Source organism: Neodiprion fabricii, chromosome 6 (assembly GCF_021155785.1).
Source record: "Neodiprion fabricii isolate iyNeoFabr1 chromosome 6, iyNeoFabr1.1, whole genome shotgun sequence".
Lineage (NCBI taxonomy): Eukaryota > Metazoa > Arthropoda > Insecta > Hymenoptera > Diprionidae > Neodiprion > Neodiprion fabricii.
Window position 1 is genome coordinate 4,753,818 of NC_060244.1, and position 27,453 is coordinate 4,781,270.

General features: G+C 47.4%; 1 protein-coding gene across 5 annotated transcripts in view; it reads left to right on the forward strand.

The window, feature by feature from the left end:
- The window catches only part of LOC124184397 (teneurin-m), a 344,914-nt gene that overhangs the window by 208,684 nt on the left and 108,777 nt on the right, over window positions 1-27,453 (forward strand). Inside the window, exon 1 of one of the 5 annotated variants that reach the window (XM_046574037.1) lies at window positions 21,442-22,141. The exons of the other annotated variants lie outside the window; for them this stretch is intronic. Within the exon in view, the coding sequence (XP_046429993.1) occupies window positions 22,129-22,141 (13 nt within the window). The 5' untranslated portion in view covers window positions 21,442-22,128. Of the gene's footprint in view, window positions 1-21,441; window positions 22,142-27,453 lie in introns of those variants that run through there. 5 annotated transcript variants of the gene reach the window in all.

Sequence of the window (27,453 nt, forward strand, 5' to 3'; positions counted from 1 at the left end):
AGCAGTATTTTCCTTCGATATTAACACATAGGTAAACAGTCGTTATTAATTTTACTTCCGTTGTTTGTTGAACGCTTGCACAGCTAGCTTATTCAACCGCCACCAAAATTAAATACTTTTATACCTGACGGTACGAGGGACGGTAAGGTACCTGGTTTCCACCTTGCTGCAGCAGCCAAATATTTATTTATAAACATATTGACGCCCAATTAACGCACGGTAAAGTACACCTCGATTATCGCGTTTCGGTCACTCGCGCCAGTCATTCTGCTCTCTTTTTTCCTTATTTCGTAATCAATAATTTTCTCAGTGGAAAAAAAAAAAACTTTAACAATCACGTCATCAGCTCATCTCGTTGAAATTTTGGCGAAAGATTATCGGAATTTCCAGCTAGGCTTGTCCAATTCATCTTCAGCGTAACAATTCTGACAAATGGACAACATGAGGGACGCGTTTAAACGCTGTCCACAGCAGTGATTTCCATGTAGAGGCCGGAAATCCAAAATTGGCGGTGATTAGTTATACGGATCGATGTAGAGGATATCGCGTGAGTGTGATGCGGGCGAAGGCAAAAATGCCGCGCTGAATTTCGCCAAATTTGTAATTATCGGCTGACGTAGCTGAGCTGCAATCAATGCAGGGCTTCCGATCGAACAACCATTTTCCAGAAATGCCTACTCCACCAATTTTCACGGCAAATTGTATGCTCTCCATAGGGCAGCTGAACTAATAAATCGTTACCCCTTGATTTTTGAAGGATTGTTCGGTCTGTTTTCATCGTTCGGTCAGTGAAAATAACACGTCATGGAATATGCATCGATTCAAAAATTATATTACGAAATTTAACCACGCTTTCAGTGCTCCGAATGAACCAAAACGCCACTTTTCAAAGCGTAGCCGAGAACCTCGACTCGACGTCTGGATTTTTTCACCGCGTATAATCAGCAAAACGTTAAATTTCAAAATACTTATACCGCAGATCTGTTCAACTCGAGTGTTGCTAAGCTCGTTATTTTAGCAAAGCCAAGCATGAGAACGTTTACCAGTCATTCAAGGAGCCGTCGTTGCTCCGGTATTACTGCTACCGCTTCCGGCTGTGCAAGAACTTTCTCAAGGAAGATATAATAAGTACACACGCTCTAGATACAGCGTGGCAAGAGTAAATACGACGCACGTTTACCCGACATTCCCACACAAGTTGACGAACGGACAAGAAATGGTCGGGATTCGGGGGATGCGGCAAGGATGCAGCGGAGCCATCTCGGTGCGTCAAACGATTCGACGTCTTCTTTGACGGTGGCTGAAGCGGAAGGTGGAGGATCGTAGAATCTCTCCGGGGGGTGAAAAAGCACTTCGAAGCAACGCTTCTGGTACACCTTGGCTTCCGCCAGCAGGGTGAAAGCCACGCGGCGTGAATCGGTAGCCCAAATTGGTTTTGGTTTCTTCGAATTTGAAACTTGACCGCGGCAATTCCGGCGAGTGGGTGCCGTCGGCGTCCCTGCGTCATCCCCGCGGAGAACGTCTAGACACAAGGCCTGGAATCTTCCCTGAGGCAACGTGTCTGTAGGTGTACGTATATCTACGTATACCATCGTAGCTCGGGTTTTGAACTGAACTAACAACTCGGCCAACTCGCTCGTCTCCCTTACACTATGCATGCGAGATGTTTTTCTTTCAGCTACCTGACCGCCCTGCTACCCTGAAGCTCCGCACCCATCGCCTATTCACCGAAGCGACCGTCTTGAAAATTTCAGACCCTCGGTAACGAGAAGCGAGATTGCCTTTCCGTTGTTGTATTTTTCTTATCTCTGGCACGCTTTTTATTTGAATTTTAATTCGACTCTACTTGATACATCTGTTATTCCTCTTACGATTATTGTTATTGCTGCCTTTCTTGTACTGCTACCTGCTGCTATTGAAAGTTTGTTTACTTGTTTCATTTTATACTCCAACCAGCGTATTTGGTCTTCGGATATTGTACAAACTTCGCTGTTCAGAGCACGCACCCGAATACAGACAACTCGTAATATCAGCAAATTAGACACAATGGCTTATGATAATTTAGAGCACCGTCTGTTTTCTTGGAAAGTATAAGTGGAATCTCTCTCTCTCTCTCTCTCTCTCTCTCTCTCTCTCTCTCTCTCTCTCTCTTTCGGTATTAAAATCAGTTACAAGCAAAGCTACAACTAAATCCTTCGTAGGAAAGTCGCTATGTCTTTTAAATTTTTAACGGGTGAAAAAAATTTCCACAAATATCAAATTTCCAGGGTAGCGGTAGGTACACAGTTGCTGCCCGTGACGAAGCATGTGCAGGCCATTAGTGGGTACCTATTCATTTACATGTTGCGCCACGGCGTTCGCACAAATAAGAGCAATGACAGAGTTGAAATTTATTAAAGGATGAGCTGCTGGGGAGGCGGCGGCGAGCATCAGGTGTTTGCGAGAGTTACTTTTAGAGGGGTTAACGTTCGAGGTCAGTGTCAGGCGGTGGAATTCGCGCGTTACACGTATCTACAAAAGCAGACTACGGATCCGCGAGTAATTAGAGAAAGCGCGTACACTTGCATACGTACGCGAAATTGCGAAGCGATTTTCGCAAGCGTTCTCAACCCCCCGCAAGCTCGACCCTAAACCCCGGTTTTCAAGCGAAACGGACTTGGGCTCACCTTTCCAGTTTTGGAGGGGACCGAGCGGCAGGGCGTAAAGCATTTGTTAACGAGCGGGGCTTGTTGTGTAAATTAACGACTATGCCACGCCAGCCATGGTCGACGTTCATCAACGCTTTTGCGGATGAAATATCAAGTAAGTTATATCGCGTTTACCGACCAGCCCCCATTTTCCCACAGCTAGGCTGTACAGGCAGTATTTACTCGGGATGAAAATCATTCGAATGCCTCGCACCGCCTGGGCGAAAATTATTGCGCTGACGGGGAAATTGCAAACTTTTGTGTATACGTGATTCCGGGGACATCAACGGCCAAATAAATGCCCCCCCAAAATATGTGTGCTGCCGTTATTACGGTGGTTCGCCAACGATTTATCTCAGCGGTGTTATTATCGTCGCAATTAATCCTCTCTTAAACAAATTTCAATTCGTCTTCTGCGGCAGTCGTGCTGCATGTATGGGTGTACATGTATTTGCTTGCTCGAGGTATCTAACCCCAAATCCTCGAAATTCAATTCGCTGGTCAGAAGAAGCGCATCTGAAAGTCTAAACACGCGACCCCTTTGCATCCGTAAAGTTTTTTCAGACTGCGCACAACAGCCTTGGAGCCTCGATATCGCTGTTCGAAATATTTCCTGTACCCTTAAATCCGTTCCGCGAGTCTGGAAGAAGCTCGAGCTGAAAATAAAGTTGAATTTTGCACATAAGAGAATTCTATGATGGTTGGAAGCGGTCCAAGTGTTTCCTAATTTCGATTTATAAACCATAGACGTCGCGCGCTGGCGAATATTCTAATCACAAGGTGCGAAAAGTGAAAAAAAAAAAAAATGAAAAATGTAAAACCAACCGATCATCACGTGATTAGCTGGGCAGAACAACGACGTCGATTAATCAAAGCGACTTATAAGACGGCCCTGAACGGCTGTCATTAAAAGTGACACAGCGCTGACCGATCTTGATAAAATCCAATCAGGTCTCAAAGACGAAACGATTCCCCGCGAAATTGCAAGGGAGGGGAACTTTTTATCGACTGTACACGTAAACACCTCTATACTCGGTCAATTTGTCAAACTTTTTCATCAATTTACCATCCAGGCGGCGAGGAGAAAGTTGGCGATTCTTTGCCGCTCCTGGAGGGCGTCGACGATGTCAACGAGGCGGTAAACCAGGGGAGATTACAGGAGAGCGGATAGAGGCGAAAGGTGAAACGCGTGCTCGGCCTGCAGGTTGGCGTGTGTAACGCACAAATATAAACGAATTAGGGTACATTTGTAATTGTGCGACATCAACGGACGACGTAAAATCCGTATTACAAGCTTGTGTCACACCGGGATCAGCCTCGGCGAGTATATCCGGGCCCATCCGGACACTTCCTAATGGAATAATGTGTCCGTCTGTCTGCTCGTCTGTCGGACCGAGGTGAGCCCATAAGCCATATCTTGCAGTGAGTGACGTTAACTGAGAGGATCGCCGGAATGTTTATCGTCCGCCTAGCATGGGTCGGATAATTAAGCGAGTTTATGGACAGTCGCCTTACGTGTCACCTAAATTTATCGTATACCTTGATAATGACAACGTGGCTCTTGTACGATGCAAGGTTCTCGCAAACGGCGCAGGTGAAACACGCCTTCGGAATCAGTGTTACGGTTCACTTTGAGAAACGAGTCTACGAAGACATCAAGTTCCGAACTCTATTTCGCTTTGTACCGGAGCGTACATCAGCGACTGCACTTTATTTTCCGCTACTGGAAATCGGTAGACGGTGAATATTTATTGCCGTACACGAGATTCAAGCGAACGAAGCGAAGCCGAAGTTGCATGGGTCAGTGGGGCGATTCACTCTTGCACAAAAGCCTGTCGATATTCTACGGGACAAAACAAGCACGGTTGTCTCGTCCCACTTTTACCGTCCTCCGTTACTAACAAACTGTTAGCAAAAGTACAAACAGGTAATCCAAAATTAGTCGAGTCTACTCGGTTCGTTCGTTCAAATTCCTATTACGGTCTACGTTCACTTGTACGTGCAAAAAAACCCAGCAAGTCACCGATCTAGGCACAGCTAGCCTTTTAAGGAAACCGATCCAAGGAACGTACCGCTCGACGCGGCCTTGCGAGTGCGATGCTGTTGCATCCAGGTGAACCGGCGGACTTTGCGTTTCAATCGTGGGATACAGGTTCCGCAAGGTCGCTGGATGGCAGGTGGCACAGGTGACTCGATCAGGTGTAACTGGAGGAACCTGATGCTCGAGGAAATTGATACAGTTTTACAAAGTGACGCCAGAGGTGAACGGATCCAGTCCGTACTTGGAACGACTCAAAGATTCATCTCCATTCCAAGATCGAGTGAATGGCTGAATTGGACACGGTTTCTTTGCTATAAATGGAGCCTAAAATGACGAGTCGAATCACCGTGAGATACCAAAGCGGCGCTGTTACTACGGTGTTTCGCATCACGTATCGTGTGTCACAAGCGACGAGTAAATGAATTCGTCTCGAATACCGTCACACTGAAAACGAGGTCAATTTCAATCAATGAACGGCTATGCTATATTTGTCATGGTATACATTAATCATTTTTCTACCGCAATAGCTAAACGCGATATATGCGAAGGACTTTGAACTCGCGAGAAGCTGTAGGTTTATATTTAGCTGCTATCCGTTACCGGATGGATTAATAATTTGGCACATCGGTAATCACGTTGATCCAATTGCAGGTGATCTATTTGCTGCTTCGTTAAATGCGTCACCCATTTCCCTGCGACAAATGTTGCAGCGGTGAAAGGTCTCGATTAATTCTTGTCGTATTGGTCTACCTGAATGGAAAACAACTCATATTCAAGCCCGGAGAAATGAGATAGGAGACAATGGGACCGAGTAATTGATAAAGTGGATCGCGAACCGGAGACGAGCCACGTACGTCTGGCTGTTGCGTTGAGTGAAATTAAACGCAGATAGGAATCAACGAAGTTACCGTCCGCCGTAACTAGGAAGAGAGAAACCCGCGGGGGGTAACTCGTCGATTATTAATTGACAAGTTAACTTTTCTCGTTATTAGAGCGGGAACTCCGTAAAACCGCGGGAGAACGACGAACTTTGTCCCGGCAACTTTTATATTGGTTACTGTCACCCCCAACGATGCTTCAGGGCTGCCAATTCGCTTTGTCCCTCACGAGTAACCGGCGCCCTTGACCCTGGAGGAAGCGTCCGGTGTTCCCTTTATTTCCACATCTCCTCCGATAATTCGCGGTACTTTTTCTCCTTCCGCGTAACGACACTCGCGGAAGTCGCACGGAAACTCCGAGTTAAAGAGAATCTATGGGAAAGAAACGACGGACATTTTTCCGACAGGTATAAAACTCGCTGCACGTGGCAACGAGAAGGTCGCGATTCGGCTGACAGAGCTCAAAACACCGACCGCTTGCAAGCAAGGCTTACGTGTTATTGTTATTCCCGTGCGGTTTTCACGTTTGCTTTTCAACCACGAAGGGCTTATGCGTTCCACATTATATCTCGCCTTCCCACCGCTGCTCGACCACACGATATTATACCTAACGCGTATTATATTTTCTCTACCACGACCGACGACAAGCTGTGCTCGTGGCTATTCCTAGATCGATAAACCTACCGCGCAGCGAGCGTCTTTCACCCATGCGATGCCGATATCTCGGTAAAATTCTCATACCCGAGTTGCGTGCAGGGAGGAATCCGTGCAGCCTGAGCACCGCGGCTAGCTGCAGCCTCCGTTGTCTTATCAAACGGGAAACGAGAGGCGTATGGGTAGCCGATTGAAAACGGGAGCCCGACACTTAACCCGGCTAAGCGATGCCCCGACGATGGAAAGACGACCCTTCACTCCCCGATAGGCCATCAGGCGTCGAGGCGCAAAGACCGTCGGCGACGGTACGCTGCACGGCTCGTTTTAATGGTCGGACGGAGATAAGCAACACTTTTACCTCGAGGTACGATCTTGAAGCATATCCGCGAGTGCAGCACTCCGTGAGCGGCAAGCTCTTCCACAAAGGGTGGTACGAAGCGGTATCCATCCGCAAGGAGAAAGGGTGTCGGCCACCCTCTCGCGCCAATATCATCATCTATTCCGGGCACCGGCTAGACGCCTATTTACACCATCGAGTCTTCAAAGCGTCTTCTTCGCGAGATAAGCGCGACGGGATGGATACATCCGGAGTGCCGGAGAGCGGTTCTAGCCTCGAAACAACTTCTTATAACCGTCTCTGGGGCGATTTGTTGGTCGTCTTTACGTTCGAAGAAACGAGACTGTAGGCGTTGGGTTTAACAGCGCAGGTTACAGACAGCGCAACGCGCTCTCATATTTTTCCTCCACTTTGTCATCCGCGCAATCAGTGTGTGAGTATATTCTTAGGTCTGTCTGTCACTTGACGCGTGACAAGAGTCGAGCTGTAATGGGATAATTGGAAACGTGGATGAGGGGCGTCGAGATGGAAGAAGGAACCCCGCGACCACCGCGGTTCACGAAATCGGCTTCGAACCGAGCCAGGGTGAATCCTTAACGACGAACGCTTCGGCCCACGACCTCAATTCGCTTTTATTCGGTACAAACCCGCCGCTTTCATGCCGCACGACGAGCCTATAAATTTGAAGAACTCTTCCAGCATATCGTTATGTTCCATGCTCATTCATCTCGGCAGGCGAACGTGACGCCGGGCGCAGAGTCGTTGACATTCCTTACTCCCGGTTCCGCGGAGTTCTTGGTATCTCGTTTCCTCCTCTCCCTCCCTCCTGATCCCGAATCCGCGCTTCTTTACCTCATAATTCGCATTTCGCGTTTCGCGTTCTGCCCATCCTTCTCCGCGGTTAGACAAGCCCTTTCCCCCGCGAGATGCGAGGCCATGGATATATACGCCGAGAGCGACTCCCCTGTGCTGTGACCGAAATTTCATCCCCCGTTTGCGAAAACCTCGAAAACCTTTCGCTCTTATCGTTTCGCTTTATGGCAGCCTTCTCCTCTCCTCCTCCACCTCCTCGTCCATTGTTACCTTCGACCGGCTGATTTCACAGGCTGATCGCCTCGAGAGCCGCCCCCGATCTGAAATCTTGGAAAAAGGAGAGATTCTTATCGGCGATGAGAATCTTGAAAAATTTCCTCTCCCTGAGGTAGCGGCTGGTGATTTTCGATGCCTGAAAACCGTCGGATCGCTCTTCGGCTGCGAATTATCCTCGGGGAAATTATACGTCGCCCTTCGCATACCGTAAACATATTTCGCGAAACAACAATTCTCAGCGAGGCGTCTAATGGTAACAGGGTGTGATTTTCCCCTTCTGGTCTCTCGATTCCCGTAGACGCGTAACTACGTTTCTCTGTTCTCAGCCCTCGCGTGTGGAACCTGTACTTATTCGTGCCTCACTGAGCCGAGAATCCGACGCGTAGTCTGTCTGAATTCACCGGTCGGGCGTTGATTTGAGGATAAATTAGATCCAACACGACAGAGGTAACGAGCAAGCGCCTTTGGCGGGAGCCTCGTTTCGCGGTGAGAATTGCGCCGCGTTGAAACGCACTCGGAGAGGATGAATTTTGGGATTTTTTTTTCGTTCTCCACACCCGAAGCGCGGAGTCGCAGCATCAGCGGCACCATCTTCTCTCGATCATGGGTCGTGCGATATATCCTCGTAAAGGAGAGAGAGAAAGAGGGACGACCCTGCACCTCGCTGACGCCAGTAATCCATCACGCGGCTGTCTATACCAGGTTCGAAACAGCATGCCTCGAGGCTAAACCAATCCATGCATTTCATTCCCGTTCGCTTCACTCCCAGGACTCTCTACAGGCGCTATTTTTCATCGCAGCAGCAGAAGCAGCAGAAGCAGCATCACCGCTGGCTGCATCGTCATTTTCTGATACGGCTCGATCGGTGTGCGTAGTATTCAAGTCGTCGCGTCTGGTACCCGCGGTGATAGGAACCCGACTTCGAAATAGATCCTCGTATTTATCTCTTGATGCAGAAACGGCGCCGCGTGACGAAATTCATCCCTTCGGGGTCGCCGATCAGGGGATCGAGATACCACCGCGGTGCCTTTGTACTTGTATTTTTTCAGCCAAATCGTGTAATTAAATTTTGCGGCATGCCATGGGGGAGGGGGCGGGAGAGAGAGAGAGAGTGCAGAAGCAAATGAGCAGTCTGCAGACTGGCTCCCGCGACCTGACGGCGCGGCGCTGTGCTGCCGTGTTTCCTGCGTGTGTACCCTCGCCCAACCCCCAGCCCCCAACCCCCTTATCGCCCCGCCGCTTTGCTTCGCTCCGCTCGTACGAATGCGCCCGCGTCAAGGGCTCAATTAGCGAGCGATAACGAACGTTCAAGAGTAAACACAACAGGGGACTAACCCTGCCAACGCCAAGCCGAGGCTTTCATATTTGTGCTCGGCTGTTACGCGCGCGGTGACCTCTCTCTGCCCTCTCTCCTCTCTCCTCTCCTTTTTTCCTTTCTCGTTCCAACCCGACTGTTGCAGACCCGACCGTTCCATACACCACGCCCTGTACACCGGTATTTTGGAAAATTCTTATCGCCCAGCCGATGGTGGATTACCCTGGAAAACGTGCGAGCTGATCCGTCCCGGGGTCGACAAAAGTCGCGTAAACTCGTCGAGGACACTCAATCGTGGTGTACAACTTCCGCGAAATGATTAGTACGAAAGAGGCGTTATACGCAGGTATACATGTACCTACAACCTTCGCTCGAATAACAATTATACGTATACTGGCATTCTAGGGGACCGATATCTCGGATTGCGTACGTGCCCATAGGTGTGTTATATGTTGCAATTCTGTTTTGCCACCCTTTCGCGGTAGAGGGGAGGAAGGGAAGGGGGAGGATCTTGCGCATGGCGGAAGGTTTTAACGGGGACTCGCCTCAGCGGCTACTGCTGGGCACGTCGAGGTATTTCCAGCCTTTGGGGGGTCGGAACGATGCATGAGAAGAAAAGAATCCGTGTAGGTAGAAGCGCGGCTCACCTTGGAACTCGTTAGGTCGAATTGAAACAAGCATGGCGGGGGTGTACGCTGCTGCAGGTACCGCGCGGAACTCAAGCGCGGAATTTTATTTTAATGAGTACCAACCACGCCTGGACGCTCGCTGTTCAACGTCGTCCTTTCGTCCTTTTGGAACCGCGACGAATTCAAAGCGAACCGCGTCAACGCGACGGTGCCTTAAAACCGGTAAAAGCGAGACGCGCGGGGAGGCAGTCGGATGGAAATAAAGAAATTCATAGACCGGTGCCCCAGACGAAAACATATAAATAAAGGGAAATTCAAACTCCTCGCGAGAAGCTGAGACGTCGGCGAGATGGAAAGGCCTCGCTACCTTACACGATATGTAACATCTTCGATACAATGAGAAAATGAAGAATATTTTCAAAATTAGACAATTATCCGTCGTCTCGGATTAATTCAGGCACAATTTCCGCCCCGCCGTTTATTTTCTCCTCGCAACGCTGCGGCAGGAAGGACGCAGACACGATAAGAATGAGCCAAATTAGCCCTGTAGCCGTGTATTCTACTGGTTTTCTGGCGGAAAGTTGGGGAGCTGAAACGATGTTGTCGTCGTTCCGGTGTCGGAAGAAAAGCTACCCGCTAGACGGTACGAGGTGGAGAGGCTTGGCGCTTCAGAAGCCGAACGGGGAAAGTGTGGAAAGAAGGGGGAGGGAGGGGAAGGTAAGGTAAGGTGCTGCATATTCGAGGCCCGGCGCAGCTGGTAGCATTCTCAGGAGTTTAAGGGCGATCAACGAGAGGAGGGCAAAGAGGTCACGACGGCTAAAGGGCAGGGGGGGGGGCACGTCTGGTGCGGAAAGAGCAACAAGAGGGGACACAAAATCGACAATGACGAAAGCGGATGATCCTCTGCAAGAAGGGGGTGTCGGGGGCGGGGTTGAGAGTGGAGGGCAGGAGGTGGAAAGCTCCGTATCCATCTCGCCGCCTGGTAGATTACGGCCACCGCGTCTGTATTTATAATCCACGTACAAATTATTTCGACACATCGCATCTCCATTTCTTCGTTATTTTCTTGAAATTTTATTTCGTTTTTTTACTCGATTCGCGGCGACCACCGAGTGTGTGATTTGTCAGGTATATTGGACTAGTGAAATTTTTGCATATGATAATAAACAAACAAGCGGAGTGTATACTTGATGATAATAATAATGACGCGTGAATTTCGAGTCTTGCGAATTATTATCATCCGCGCTGCGAGCCACGTTGGGTAATTATATTTTTATGTTTAATCCATGCGTAGAGCGATATGTACATGTATATATATATATATATACAATGTACATACATCCAGTACATCAGTACAGCGTGGAATACATAAACAGCGTTGTATAATAACAAACAAAATCCACCACAGAGTGAACAACCAGCTGGCTGCTAGCGCTTGTGCAGGGAAACAGTGGCGCGGTGAGGAAACTGGTTAGGAGGATATAGAACGGCGAAAGTTTGCTTTACGAGCGAAATGGAACTTACATCCCTCGAGAGACAGAGATAGGAACGCGTAGGGGATACTCTATACCTGTATATAAAACTGGAAAGAGGAATGCACCGTACAGATAGTCAATTTTCACTCGAGTTATTGGTGGAGGTGCTGTAAATCTCGCGAGTGAATTTTGTAGCAAACAAGTTTTTCTTCCGGCTAAAAAGAATGAAAAAAAAAAAAAAAAATTAAAAAAAAACACGAAAAGCGAAAAAGGAAAATGGGAACATTGTTATAACTATATTGATCGATGCATCGGGTGTGGAAATTTAATATATACACATTATCATCTTATTCTCATATACGAGTGAACTGGGAAAATAATGAAAAATTTCCAGGGAAAAAATCCGACTAATAACAATGTCGCATTAACAATCTGCCTTCTCCCCTAATCCAAGCCCGTGACATATTGCACGAGGAAGATAAAAAGGCGAGCTGTTAAGCAGCCCGCAAAAACATCTTTTGCTCGGCATCGTACAATGCAGAAAAATGAATTTAAACGTCATTCTTCCCATCCAAGGTGCAGGTGGGAGGAATCAAAGACGCGTCGTCGCTAATTAACGACCCGCGGTTCGATGTTCGATCCTGTTAAACTCTTTCAGGATCGATCCAGACGTGCAGCTGGATCATTTGTCGCGGCGAGTCGTCTGGGTGCGAACAAACGGACGGTTAAAAGAACGATTTCCGGTAAATCCAAGGGCCCCAGGAACGGGTTTACCCGTGTAAACGAGACGGCGAGCTCTTCCTTAATTCAAAGGGATAGGGTCGACCCTATTGAGACGCGTCTATGTTCCCCGGACGTGAAACTGAATTCTTGAACACAACCCCGCCACGCGGTGCGCGTCGTGGGCGCGGGAGATCGAGGCGAGAGGGTTAAGCCGAGTCACCTGTAGATCATGAATGTAAATTATCGTGAAATCGGGGCGCTTTATCTCGAACTACGAGCTTGAATTCAAAACAGGACCTCCGGCACTCGGGGCTTTGTTCGTACACCCGCGGCGATCTTCGAGTGTCCGTCGGCGGTGCGACCGCGATCGGATCAGGGTGGTGGGTCACCTCTCCCGAAAAACCTGGACTCGATCAGCGCCGACGAGTCGCCCTATTCCGCCTAGCGCGATGTTCACCTCGCGTGTACAAAGCCGAGATAAGATCACCAATTATTCGTACGGCGATGGGGTTTTCGTCCTGGCAAAGCCGAGGCGAGGCCTGTCAATTACCTGACTCCGGCCGCTACGAGAGCATGAGAAATGATCCTGCACGGATCTCCGAGAGTCCGGTGCGTCCGACGTCGTCGTCGTCGTCGTCCTGACGGCGGGAAAGGATCCAAGGGGTCGAACCGCGTAGCCGCCGCCCTTGAAAATCGCACCCTGTTAGAAAAGTCGTCCCGCTAATCACCTTGAGAACCGAGAGTCAGTGAACGCGGGTTAGGACGGACCGTCCTCGTCGACTCGTCAGAGTGTGTATAATTCCGTCTGCACACACGGCTTCGCGGTGTCCTCGGCGCCCTTTCCGCCTCCGCGTCGCCAACCCCACGTTGACGCCGGGCCGCAGGAGCCGGCCGCAACCGCCAAACATTTACATTTCTTGTTACCGTCGGGTCGGAGGGTGGCAGCGGGGTGGCTGGCTCTATCCCTAACCCGGGTGAAAATGTCCCTCGGAAAATACGCTTCGTCGATTTATCGAAACGCAGAGTGTGCTTGCGGATTAGCATATCGTACTCGCGTTTGCTTTATGTATATCCCATTTATTGTTGAATATAAACCCGCGGGGATCGTCTACGCCTATAATGGGTAGTTCAGGGGTCTATTTATTGCTGGATTTCTGGTCATCATCCATTCCAACGAATCCGAGGAACTAGCCAATGTTGAGTATAAATCTTTGAATATGATCGTGCCAAAAACTCCGCAGCCTTGACAACCCGTCGATTCGTTGCGCGTTGCGCGAGCTTCCGAGCTTTCCCTGGATTCTCTCTACCTCTCTCTCTCTCTCTCTCTCTCTCTCTGTGCACGTTTAGTTTGTTAACGGCACTGCGGTGACGCCGAACCTGGCCGCAGTCGGTGCTGATTGCTGATTATTCACAGACGCTAAAATATACACGGAGGGTACCAGCCGTCTGTCACACCGACGACCAAAGCAGGATATGCGCACCCGTGACGGATACCAGTCTCGCATAATACACGCTACAGCGACTGGATTTTCTTTCTTCTTCAATCAAAGTGAGAATGCAATTGGGACCAGTTCCATGTCACCGTTATTGATAGTTCAAGCATTACAGCGAAAGAATGATGAAATGTTGTCGCAATTCTTTCGATGCTTCGATTTTGACACATACATGAACATCGGCAGAAATAAAAATACCTCTTAATATTTTTAACTACTAATCGCGGCAGCAGTACGGTATAAAAATATGTTAAATGGTGAGAAAGGATCGAGGAGAGAATTATAGGGAAATACGTAGGTGATTGTTAGTACAAAGTTGTGTTGAAATAAGTATCGTTATTGGAGAAATGAGCTGACGAATTTTGTTGAATTCTCATCGACTAACAGCGTGCGCTGAGAAAAATCAGAAGATTGCCATCACTAATTCCTCCCGTGGCTCCCCAGAGATACTAATTTAGCGTTGGACTGGTGAATTAATAGGCCTATGCAGCTGAGGGTCCTAAAAGTCGTAGAGCTGCATTCTAGAAATGTTCTCTAGGATCGTTGCGTCGGTCTTTTTGAAAAAACACCTAAATGCAGATACCGGTTGTTATTTTTGTCTAATTTTCTTCTCCCGGTTTTCTCGTGATCCGAGAAAGCGTGAAAGAATAGCCGTGGGTGATTTGGTTGTGGGACGAAGCGTTTTTTAAAGCGTTTTCCAAACGTATTCAAGCTACTCGGAATCGTGATCATCGATGGCTAATTACTATTCCTTATCCGTATCGCGATTTGCATTTACCGGTAGTTAAGAAGGGAGATTCGTAGATGAATATTGTTAATCTTGCCTCGTTACCGGTTCGTAAATAAGAAGCTACACGGTTTAAAAAGAAGGCTGCTCCCGCCTGCAGCCAGTGACTAATTTTATTTATCTCAAAGACAAACGCAGCTACAAGCAACGCTCGCTTCCTTGCCTTGTACCGAAATTTTTGACAAGTCGGAAGGTTTAGGTGAAAGGTTCCCCTGAAGCAGCAATGAACACGACTCTTCTCCGACTTGGGTTTCACCGCTGATCATTAAGTCGGAAATACGCTCGAACTACAAAATGAAATTTTTCTTCCTGCTTTTCTTTCCACCAAAATACACGGACAATGAGAATCGAAGCCCACTAATTAACTGCCCCGTGGTCAATGAAACCGTCTAAAGAAGCAATGTTTTTTTCTGTTTCAGGTAAGTGTCTACATCCTGCGTATTTGCCTAGGATTTGCCGCTAGGAAAAATATGGAAAGATGTACGATGTGACGTGGTGGTAAGCGGATCAACCTTATTTTCGATCTATTGACCGAATCGGTGACGGGCGGATGGATCTGATAGAAAATAAAAGATGCACCTTGACGGAAAAATCAGAGAATAACTGCGACGAATCTCTCGGATCAATTTATAAATCCCTTAAGACGCACGTCGGACTTTATAAGTGCTACGAAAACAACCCCTAATCGCGTGATATCCGCCTATCGGGGGATCGGTATCATAGGATCAGAAATAATGCAGTAAATTATGGTAATTTGTGATATGAAAATTCTGCAGGAGAGAGAGTTTCAGGATTTCACGAAGAATTACTTGTTATTCGTTAATACTCGGTGATTGAAATTCAATAACCATTTACATTTCCACCAAGAATATGTTGGTTCACTTAGTTATACATACAACGCCACGCAGAATTTAAATATTAATTTTAATTCATCAGAAGTTATGAAAATAATGAAAACAAATATTCATGCAAAGCTGCAAGAAGGCGAGTTGAGCATCAATGAGTATCGGAATCGATTGCCAAATTAATATACACAGGATCGACGAATCAGCAATGTAAATGAAATTTGTGAAAGATGCAATTTAATTTTATTGAATTTCGTGTAGCCTTAGCAAGAATTCTTAAATTTCAAATACTACAACGATTCTGACAGCAATATTTCTTCTACGATAACTCGAGTCTAAGTTTTATCGTCCAATCACACCCGATAATGCGGTAAAATAATTTAATAAAAGATGGCAAAAAACATTCATCGATCTTTCGATCATTCGAACAAAAGCTGAAGTACTTTGTTGCGACTGCGCGTACAAAAAAAATGATCTGCCGGGAAATGAAGGAGGAGGGGAAGCGAAGGTTGGTCAATGCAAGGGTCCTTCAATGGTCGTAAAAAATGAAAACGATTGGAAAAAGTGGCGAGGTAGGGAAATAACGCTTCTTGGAACGTGTGCGTGTGGGTGAAGCGTTTACCTGCATATAAGTATTACGTGCGTACACACAGACAATGAGCATAGCGGATGGGAAAGGCCGAGGCATGCATTATTCAGCATAGTATCCAGCCAGCCTCCCTGCCCCACGCAGAGTCCCCCCTTTTCCCCCCTAATCTCCCCCCTCATCGCCTCGCGGTGTCGCCGTCTTCCCTGCGGTCGTTGTCGTACCTACGTCGCCTCTCCCGCGAGATTTACCCACTACACCAATTTGTACTCGACAATCAGATCTATTTGTTAAAGAGCTCCTCAGTCCAAACCGCCTGTGCATCCTTCCCTCCCTCCAATTCTCTTCGGATTCCATTCTCCTTCGTCGAGAGGCCCTGATTTTTCAACCCCCGTTCAGTCTCGCGGTCCCGCTGCAGCCCCTCCCCCCCCCCCCCCCACCCCCTTCTAAGACGTCGTTAGTTAAGTGGATTTCGCGAAGAGAACTTTAAACATATATATACATGTGTTTGTATGTATGTAACTGCACACAGACGAGGTCGACTGACCGACGAGCCGAGGTGATGTGGAACTGGGTGGTTAAATCGCCGCTCGAATCGATCCCCTGCAACAACCATCCTCGTAAAATGCCGCCCCAAGTCTATAAGGAACGCAGAAATACTCTCAAATGGATACGCGATGCGCGGAACTGATGAAAATCCTCGAGTAATCTCCAAATAATGGCTCGCTTTTTCCCGGGCAAAAAAATAAAAATAAATGAAAAAGAAAAAAGTACCCATACACCGCGTGTACGAATGTAGTATACAATGTATTCGTTCGATATAGCGGAAGGCAAGCGGAAAGCCGTTTTTCCCCTTCTCTTCCTCCTCCATCTTTCTCCTCCACAACTACGTTATAACTTGAATGATTAATCCTTTTTCTCCGGTTGCTTTTATCCCTTTTTTCATTCGTTTTCTTTTTTTACGACTCAAATTCACGTACATATTTACACCTATATATGTACTTACAGCGTATCTTGGCAAATTCCGTTTAGACTTTTGCCTACAGCTTTGCGATGAATCATTGGAGTCTTACCCGATATTGACTGCCCTTTAAAATAGACTGAGATTTTTTTCTTTTTTTTTTAATCCACTCTTTCGAGAGACCGGAGAAAAGGGAGCCGAGTCGTTCGAGACGGGTCGGCGACTGGGTTACTTGGTATTCCAGAGAAACTTCGAGGATGCCCTGGCACAGGCCAACTATCCGACGCCACCCGCGCCAGTCCCTCGACTAACTGAGTTTATTTCACCCTTCACCAAACAAATATTTGCGATAACTTAAAACGAAACCTAGACTCGCAATTTCCAAAAGTTCTCTGCGGTGTACGGAAAGATAGAAAAAGAAAGAAGAAGAGGAGTAGGACGAGGAGGAGGAGGAGTAGAAGGAGAAATAGAAAAACAACCAGCAACAACAAAAAAAAAAAGATGTGGGGGTAAACAAAAAAATCACCTCAACAAATTGCGAGAGCAACTTACGTATAGCTGACTACCCGCGCGTTTCTCTTCGAGTAGAAATCTCTTCCCTGGATGTATCGTTTCGGTCCGTTGGTAACCTCGAGTCAAACTTCTTTCGCACGTAGGTATCATGTCTGCAATCTGCTCGGTAAACAGGCGGGCAACCCCTGCAGTGTTCCGTTTCGTATCTACTTTGCCCTGAATCGATCAACAAATATCGCGGCGAGGAAAGGGATGAAGCGACGATGTTGAGATGGTGGTTTTTCATCGGGTTGCAGTAGTTCTAAGAGACTTTTCGGAGTTGGGGAAAAAATGGAGAAGGCAAGAATACGGTTCTCGAATCACGACGACTTCCGGATGCGACTAAACACGCGCAACGGCAGTATCCAAGCACGTTTTCAAAGTGTATCTTAGGGCCTTTGGCGCGGTGGGTTCTCAGGGAGGTTGGGTGGTAGTTGCAGCTAGAGGAGAGGCGAGCGAACGAGGCACTAGTTATTGCATCCGCAGCTCTCCCGCTGTGTGTGCTTACCTAGTTAGTAGTTTTTAATTAGCATGTATTTACGTAATTTCAAACCCACTTAGCAAGTAACTGGGTGGCGAAGCCGGAGAAAGAGAGACGGAGCCTAGCTCGCTCGCTCTAAACCAAGCTGCGATAAACATTCAAGTTTGCTCAACTTCCAGAGTCTCTTCGAGGATCCGGCACCCTCAACCTACCACCCTTACCTCTCTATACCTACTGCACATCTTTCCACCAGCCAGCCGACTCGCCTCGCCGCGATCAGGGTATCCGAACTTTCCAAGTACTTTCGGCTTAAAGCGCTGCTCCCCGCACTTCGGTAAACGAGAACGCGAAATGGGTCTAGGCCCAGGTATAGGTACGTTATTCCGGAGAGGCGGACTCGGTTCCCGTTGAAAATACCAAATTCCGACACTATCGGCGAGTCCGATATTAACCCTCCCTTTCCGTCGAACCTTGCGTTAAACTTTCTTATAGTTTTTTACCAGTTCTTGCGGAATGGAAGGGTAATCTGTACCCTGGAGAGGTTTTCCTCGTTGGAATAAGGAGACGCCGAGCGAAGTAAGCCCGGGCCTCCTTTTACCTCGCGCTTTTTTCAACCGTACCTTGAGATGCGCGTAGAACGGATTACCTGGGAAAAAAGGGCTGTGCTAGTCTGAAACTGGAGAAATACCGGGCCCGGGGAAGAAAAATGTCCAGCCAATTCTGTTACCGATTTTCCGTTCTCAAGTAATTTTTATTTCTCGTTTTATCTGGAACCAGTAGTAGCGAATCACCTTGTGCGACGTTTGAAGTTCAGGGAATAATTTGCACCTACATTATATGCGTGGGTATAACGAGAAGAGAAGCGAAGTGAAGAGAGGAGAGGAACGATACGGCTTTTATTTAACGGAAGAGCCGACGGTATTATTTGATGACTGCATGTTGGGTATGGTAAGTAAACGCGGGCTCGCTAAGTGGCTCTGCCAACCAACTGTAGTTATACCATACGTATATGTATACAGCAAGCTTCGCAGGCACGCAGCTTTCCCATAGTCATTAAACACCGAGTTAGTACGGTGCACCGACTCGTAAGACTAACGTCTGACCGTGATAAGGGGAACCGGCCAGAAACCGACGGACGAGCGAGAGAGATAGAGATAGAGTAAGGGAGAAGGATAGACGCAGACAGAGCGAGATGGCCTGACCAATTCTATATCGAGTAGGTACCTCATCAAACGAAACGCTGTGGCGTTCAGCTTGCAGGACCTGAAAGCTCTGAAATTACGCATTCGGTTCAATTGAAGAGCGATAGTGAACGGGATCGCTTTTAGTTGATTCGTTCGCATATATATGTGAAATGGGCCCGGTTTTTCACAAAACTTGTAAAGATGAAACTGTCGAGACTTCGAGCTACTCGTTATTTGTGAAATTGATAAGCGAAGTTACGGATACTCTGAACGATTCGGCGAACAACCGATGAATGAGAACGTTTCACGGACTCATGGACATGAGTAAGCGGATGGCTGTGTGATAATTTTTGATAAAGTTGACGACCGGAAGTACGGTCGACAGAGATACGCTTTTTCGGTTCGATAAAGAAGGTGAATGTTGGTTGAATCATAAATTCATCTCTCCTGCGGCGGTTACCTCAGTTCGAGGAATTCCAGTACGTTCCAGCTGTCTCTCTCATCGCTCATTCATCCTCTCAATTTCCGTCCCTCTCGGCAAGCCTGTTTCCCTTCCCGGGTTCTACGGTTGTCGTCTGCATTTGTTCCTCAGTGGATATTCCGTTTTATCGAACGGGGAAGAAAACGGGGGCGCGGGCGCTCCGCTCCCTCGTATTATTTCTGGCTGGTTAGAAACGTACGAAAGAGTAGCGCGCGTTCCGCGTGCAAAGACCCTTTGCAGCGAGGCGGATACCTGTGTAATATAAGGTACGTCAAGACCGACTTCTACCCTCCGCCCCTCAACGTCCGATAGATCGTTTTATTCCGCGTCTCGAATTTCAGGCGTTATTATTCACCCTTCCACGCACCCTCCCGCACCTACGGAACCCGCAGCCTTCCGAGAACCCTCTAAAAGCAGTTCTATCCTCAACCTATCCGCACTTACTCACCGAGCGGCTCCGAATTTTCAACCCATCGTCGTTCCGAGCCGACGGCGAAGATGCTGCGCGCTCAAGTTTTTCAACGAACGGTAAAACCCGCGTAGAAATTGTTCCACGTCACAGAGATACGCGTAATTTTTTCCACCGTCTAGCCCGGGACGAACAATGTCCTTTGTTTCTTTCCAAATTGATTCCACAGGGTGGAGTTCAGGGTCCGGTTCGAGGTGGGCATGGAGGAAAGGAGCTTTCCGAGCCGAAGGTCTCTAACGTCGTTGGCGTGAGCCGCGCCCTTTTACAGGGTCGTTACTAGGATCCTGGCACTGGCGGAGGACCTGCATCCTCGCTATACTTCTGATAATCACGGGTGATCTCGACGATCAGGAGTCACGAGTCCCTGCGGACGACGTCGACTGAGCGAGGAATCCAATCGGGGGCCTCATCTCACCTGTCACATTTGTAACACAGAGCCGCAGGCACCTGAGAGCCTGATTACGTCCGACTCTAATATTCACCCGTTTGTTTATCTGATCGCTTCTGTAACGACCTACACTTGACGCGGTGAGCTGCTACCGGTCCTCGTCGTCATAATAAGCGATCCGAACGATAGATTCAGGCCCCGTTCTCCGGCCCTCGTCACCCAACGTGAACCTCTGGGGTGGATGATCGACCGAAGGTGACGGAGGATCGCCCTCGGGTATCGAATCTATCGATATAGACCCGGGTTCCACGAGATTCCGAGATCGTAGTTGACCGCAGCGAACGTCCGACGCCGAATGAATCACGTGAACCAATTAGGGATCAGTCCGGGGACACGAGGTGACGCGACGCCTCCTGATACAGGGAAAAAGTCTGTTCATTCTGTTCGGAGAATAAGACCAGGAAAGTAAAAACGTTATCTGTTCGTATCGGTTGCCAAGTGATTTTTAATGATTCCTTTTAAACGTCAGCATTTCTCAGGGCGTCTCACCAGTGAAAGGTATTTCTATTGTATGGTTACTTGAACTTCCCCCCCCCCCCCCCCCCCCCGACATATGTCTGTATCTAGAGCAAATTATTTTCTACTTTGTTTATTAGATCGTTTCAAAATCATTGAGCTAAACATGGTGGACTATTCTGATGTTGAGCGATGAACTCTTCATCGGTTTCGTTTAAGTTACCGTTCGATACTTTCGAACTGGCACGCGGAATCTATTGATGACGTTTACCTGGCTACATACATGATACGAGTAGTAAAAGAAGTGGGAATTTAACCGTAGGATTCTTCCGCTCTAACCAATATCGAAACGTAACTTGAAACGAGCTACGTTATCTCCGTCTCTGAGAATTTCACCCCTCCGCTAAGAGGAAGGTGAAGTAAAAAATTGTCAGAAATTGTTGTTACCATATCAAAGGAAACTGAGAATCGACCAGGCCTAGTTCATGTCAGAGATGAACGTCTGGAGGAGTACGTGCGGTGGGGTATAAATCGAATATAAAAGTTTAGGAATTTATTTGGAACGCAGTGCATGCCCGTTAGTGGGAATTCGAATCTTTGACAGGAAGTCTTAGCCCGGAGGTTCGTCTCTCAGGGGTGAGCCACCAGAGCGGGCGGAGGCCTTGGGGGTGTAGAACGACGATTTAGGGGTTGAAAGGGGGGGGCGGGGGTGACGACGACGTCGACGGTGGCCGCAACAGCGGCAGCAGCGACGGCGCACGGCGGCCATGTTAAGTGGCGCATGCGCCACTGTGGTGTTCAGCTGTGAGTCGGGTCGAATGCGAAGGCAGACCTCAGTACACCGCCTGCTGCCCGAGGGCAACGTCCGTCGTGTCGCAAGCTCGTTGAGAGAGAGAGAGAAGAAGAAATAAGGAAACAATATAAAAAAGAGGGAAGCAAAAAAGCACCACCCTTAACGCAAGCTTTACAATCATCGGCGCGCAGTGCTTCGAATTTCCGTAAATACGCGAAAGAAAGACTCGTTCGTCGCCTTGTTCCTCTAGTTTGTTGTTTGTTATTTTTTTTTTTGCTTTTTATTTGGTTTTTCTCCGATAAACCAACCGCCGTTGTCGTACTTCTGGAACAACGAAGAATTATCGCCGTCGCTAATTGTGCCGCTTAACGGAATCGAAACTCGGACAAATTTTCGCGTCTCGCGCAACGGGGAAAGTTTTTACTTTTTTCTCCTTTCGGCGCTTTTTCGGGTCCCGATACCTTTAAATCCGAGAACCCAAATTCGGAAACAGTGAACCGCAACAGTGCTCGGTTGGATTCTGTGCCACGGAAATAGTGCCCATGGGATGATGGTTGTTTACCACCCCTATTGTTGCTGATACATAAATATACTTCCTGTTCACGGTTTTTTTTTTGTTGTGCTTTTCTTTCACACTCGTCGTCGTTCGTCGTTATCAACAGTGGCTCTGAAGCGGGCAATCATGATGGTGCTGATCTAAGTGTCGTTAAGTGGTTTTGTGCAATGAAAACTCGTCGAGACACCCCAACCTTAGCAGTGGACCAATGTACCAACCAGGTGCGTATTTTCTCCTGCGCCGCGCCCTTGCTACGCCCTATTTCTCTCTCATTTCTCGCTTAACCCTTGTCTTTCTACCTGCTAGCTTCACCCACCATCCGAACAAGACTTCTCCCTTCATTCGTCTCTGTTATTAGGGACCACCCGCCGCCTCCCCGAGACCCGGTAATCCCCGAATTAATACCTTCTTGTCTTACGCGAGTTCTAAGGGCGGTAATTATTGCCTGTCTTTTATTTTTCTTCATATTTTCTTTTCACCCTTCCTTTCATTTTCACCCTCTCGAGTTTCCTTGCTCAGAAGTTCAACTTACGTATCGAAGAAACTTACGACCTGCTGGTAATTTTCTCGTGGCTCGAGTGCATATAATAATAATTGCCTACTCGAAATGTATTTTTCGAATCGGTGGACCGGATGGAAGGGATGCAGCGAATACCTTCCATTCGACTACCCAGTCACAACCACTTGACGGACTTTTACCTGCACTGGAACTCGAACACTTTCCCTTCGACCTTCTTTTTGCTCTTCGATATAAATTAGCATTCAATGAGTGCTGCTCCGGCTCCCATATATAATGCACGTGCACTCGTTCCTCAGTGCTTGGATACACGTGACCTATGCCTTAGGTGGACGTCCGGTGCAGACCGACTCCAAAAATACACGCGTACTCTACGCTAATAAAGCAAGTAACGCGCTATTGAAGCGGCAGTAGCTGCAGTTGCGGGCTTAATGTAGCAGCCGGGTGTGGGTACACAGAAAAGAAAGATCAGAAATAGAGAGGGATACGTAAAAAAATAAACGATCGATGTACCCGAAACGTTATTATACCTATACGTACGTATACGTGCTGTTGAAGAATTTTAATGAAAACAAATGCAGCTTGTATCTTTCCCCGACACAATGAAACACCCACTGTGCTTTCAGCTCTCCCTCCGACTAACTCCAAAGGGTTGCGATACCGAAATAGTAACGCGAAAATAATGACACGTGGACGAAACGGCTCAGAGAAAAATAAGGAGCGGCAAAGAGAGAAAGAATTTTTCAACGTCGTTGAGTTTCTGGATCGATGTGCTAAAAACGGTTGATTTCTTGCATTTGTCTCCTTCGTTTTAATTTAGAGACGATTTTGTACCCATTTTCATATCCGGTATCGATCAAATCCCGAATGAACTGTAAGCGTGGTCCGTTTTTTCAACGGTTGCGTTATTACATGGGTGAAAAAATTGTGATTGATATATTGAAAGGGTAAATATTGGAGTCGCATAGGTTATTAGAATCGATATTGCGTGCAGGGAATATGGGTAGATACTTATAATTTACGACGGGGTATACGAAGCGAAGTCGGGGGGTTGACTTCGTAAAGCAATCAATTACGTACAGCTGACAGTTAAACGTTGGTTCGTAAGTACGATCAACCGGTAACAAGATTGAATTTGGTTGGGTCACCTATTAAAAATACTTAACTCAATGTGCTTTGTTAACCGGGTTCAATGACACGATCAGACACGAATCGCGAGTCTATGTAAATAATCTCGCCCGCTTCACCCCCGACTACCTTCTCATTCAACAATGCAAATCTAGCCGCCTCGACTGCTTTCGAACAGACAAAAACTTAACAATGCAATTTGCAGACTGTGCAAGCTCGCTTCTTTTGTTTCTTTTTTTTTTGCTCTGCGAACTGTCTACAGAAATGTTCATTAATTCTTTGCGCTTTCGGCTAACTTGTTTTCTATACGAAAAAAAATGTGAGCACGATTCTGTACAAATTATGTGACAATGACTGGCGATACAGCCGACGTGAGAGATTTGGACTCATTATCACGTAATTCGTATCGAGTCGAACTCGCATTTTATTTCGGACCGAAAACAAATTAGCCAAAAGCCGAAGGTCTTAATGAACGTCACTGTACGGCATGTATTATTCGGTAGAAACCACACCCTGTATACGGAAAAAGAATCGTGATTAAAAATAACTAATCTCCACATATATCTTGCCAATTTTGTGCCGAAGCTCAGGCAATTTCCCCACGATTTTCTTGCGACGTATTAGAGGATTATAATTCATCCAGCTGCACTTGAACGTTACGTTTTGCGAATAAGTTTTCGTTCTCCTCGTCGGAAAACGCTGCAGCTACGTGGATGCCTCGCTACACTTATTTGCAGTGCAACTTAGGAGTGCCGCACTGCATTGTGCCGTTTTAAATCAGCGCACTGGCCAAGTTCCAAGTTTTGGCTAGAAGTTAATAACCGAGCTGAGAGCTTCGAGACACTTCTTTTCATTATTTCAATTTTTGTTACTCTCGTCTTTTTCCCCGCGATACGAGTGTTAGTTTTTTTTTTTTTTTTGGACGGGTCCACCCGCGGGTACTCAGAGTGTTAAGTTCTTTTCCCTCCATGCTGAAGTTACAAATCCGTGATAAAAATAGTGGTTGCAAAAAATAATATGACCATGTATCTGCAAATGTAAGAACAGTAACCCTTCATTTCTCTCTTCGTATCGTTTTAACTTCCGCGCATAGCGCTACGTGCTCGTAAATGTAAATACAGGTCTTGGTTTGGACGTGAACTGATATCAAGCAGCGAAGTTAATTTGTCCACACTGCGCAAAGTAATAGAAATGTACGAATTCACATCTGAGAATCGATAAAGCGCACGACGTGTATAACTTTGAATGCAAAACTGACTGAATTGTGAAGCTAAAATTGGGGCGACGGAGGGATTATTGATTATGCCGATCGGCTGAATTAGGTACTTGTTGTGGTTTTGGGAGAAGCTTATATAACTAGCTATTGCTTCACCGCTCGATTCTTTTCCCTGAAAGTTGACCGATTCTTCTTAAACTAATCAGAAACTCGGCAAATGTATAACGGTGACGATATAATGTAACGAAAAAGAGAAAAAAGTTTTTGATTAATTTTCCTTTGACAAACTCGCTCGCGTGCCCCAAATTTCGCCAACTTTTCATTCTTCGGAAAATATTGTATAAGGCTTTGCGCGCCTGCCGTGATAATATATAACAACAAAACATCGTTCGTTAGGTGATTCCGAGCATTGATTTACCGTAACAACGGACGCGGATCAAAAGATGATCTATGAGCTCGAAAAAATACCGTATTGCCGATTTTCGCCGAGAACGTAACTCGATCCTTTTCCTTAAAAACCGAACCTGCTTGTCTTGATCGATGTTATAGCTGCTCGGATCGATATGTAATCATCGTAATACAATGAAGCCCTCGTCTGACGTGAAGTGAAACGGTGAAGCGGCAGAAAAGACACCCGGTATCTCGGAGCTGCGGATCCCTGCAGATTCTCCCCCTTCGGAGGAAGCAGCTCTCTTTGTTTCTACGCTTTCTAATTTGTTAAAAGCTCGGAATAGGAGCCAAGAGAACCTAACGCCGCGACACCGAGAGAGAAGCTCGCAGCGCCAGCTGGTAAAGTCGCGGAAAATTTTTCGTTTACACTCCGCAAATGATCCAGCAGCTGATACCGGGTCCGAAATAAGTTACATCATCACTCCGTGCTTGTTCTGTTCAATTTTCCAACGAATCGTCTTCCCTGTTTTGAAATGAATTCCCGCAAGTGGTTATGCTGCAAATGTCGTCGAACAATGCTCCACGCAAGATTCTTTAAACAAAAAGTAACCATTGCTGCTGAAGCTTCCAGTGCCGTTAAAGGATTCTCCTCGTAACTCCATGAACCAGCAACTTTCGGTCGCTGTATAATCCCTTCGCATCACCCAACCAGAAAACGCGCATCTCCTCATTTAACTACTCCATCAGCCCAATTTCGATTTAGTTCTTAGATCCGAAGGCGAGCGATCTGGGTTGCACAAAGCTTTGCCTAAATCTCACTCCGGGTTCAGACGACCATCCTGTAACAGGGAAAACCCCGTACTGTTCGGTTCAGCGCGGTTCTAACCGCGCCCTTACTCCGTGTCGTTCCGTGGTAGAGCTGATAGGCATTATCGAGGCCGTGGAGGTCGGATGTCACGTGGCTCAGAGGCTGACCTGTAGTGGCGGCGAAGACCAGAGCTTGACATGCCAGGGCGCACCGCGCAGCTTGAGCTTGCAACGCTGTGCTCGCTGCAAGCTGCATCTCGGCCTTGCGCAGCCCTCTGCGTCCCGCGGGAGTGGAAAAGAGAGGAAAGGCAGCCCCTCTCTCTGTCTGCGCAGAGTGGTGAAGTGACCACGGCATGCATGGGGGACGCGGAGCGAACGGAGATTGTAACGTAATACGAGCGTCGCGGCGATCCGAGTATATAAGCTTCCTTTCACCGGGTCTTGCGACGTCTTCTCTCCTCCCGTTCTGTTCTGTATCCTCCCGGATCGTTCGAGCTCCTCATATACCGCAGCAGCCGTTTCGATCCGTCAGTCAGAGTTAATCCCGAAACCCGTACCTGGCAAACGTTATCGAACTATCGGACCGGATTTAACGAATCGTCGATTAATTACGACGGTACCCAGACTGCCCTGATTTTTATCACCCAAGGCACTCCGAGTCGGTATATCCACCCTATTTTACTGCGATCCTCGATGACTCGCGTCCGTTAATTCATGAACTCGTTTCTCCGTGCTTTATGCGGCTCATTCAATCGGTCGCTACTAAAGCCGTCTACAACGGAGATGCCGATAAGCGCGGTATGTACTGGATTCTGAATGGAAATCTGGGATCGCCCTTATTATTGATTAACGCAACCGCTGATGCAGCGTCGCCTTTGGTCCGCTTACCGAGATCAAGACCTTGACTTCGCGTTATCATCTGTACGCTCTAATTTACACACTCGATCCCGAATTGAATAGAAAATAGGCTATCGCAATTAGCGCAACGATTCACAGCTATTCTTTGAAGAGTTCGTGTTGCAGAGGGATTTATTGCACGGTAGCTTGACGGAAGAATTTGCGATACGCGTCTATGCTAATACCATCAATAACATACAGCTGAGTGAGACATTCCTTTTTGGACAGTGGCGGAATGGAATGCATATTTTATACCCTGAACATGTTGTTTCGGAACATCGACCGACTTAATACGAAAATTCTCTGCTTTTATATTGCATTGCAGAGTGAGAAAAAGGGAAATACCGAAGAAAAAAGAACCGTGAAAAAGATCGAAGAGATGCACCCAGATCACCCGATGATCTCGATTCTATAATTGAGAAGTGCAAGGGGTGCGATTATTGTTCGGGGTAGTTTTGTTGTAAGCGCAATGCGATATTCAAAGCCTGGCGTGATTAGGACGAGATTAATCCCTCCTCGTTGAATCGTAAATCCCTAAACCGGAAATAGTAGACTCTCGGCGAAGAGGGGAGAGGGGA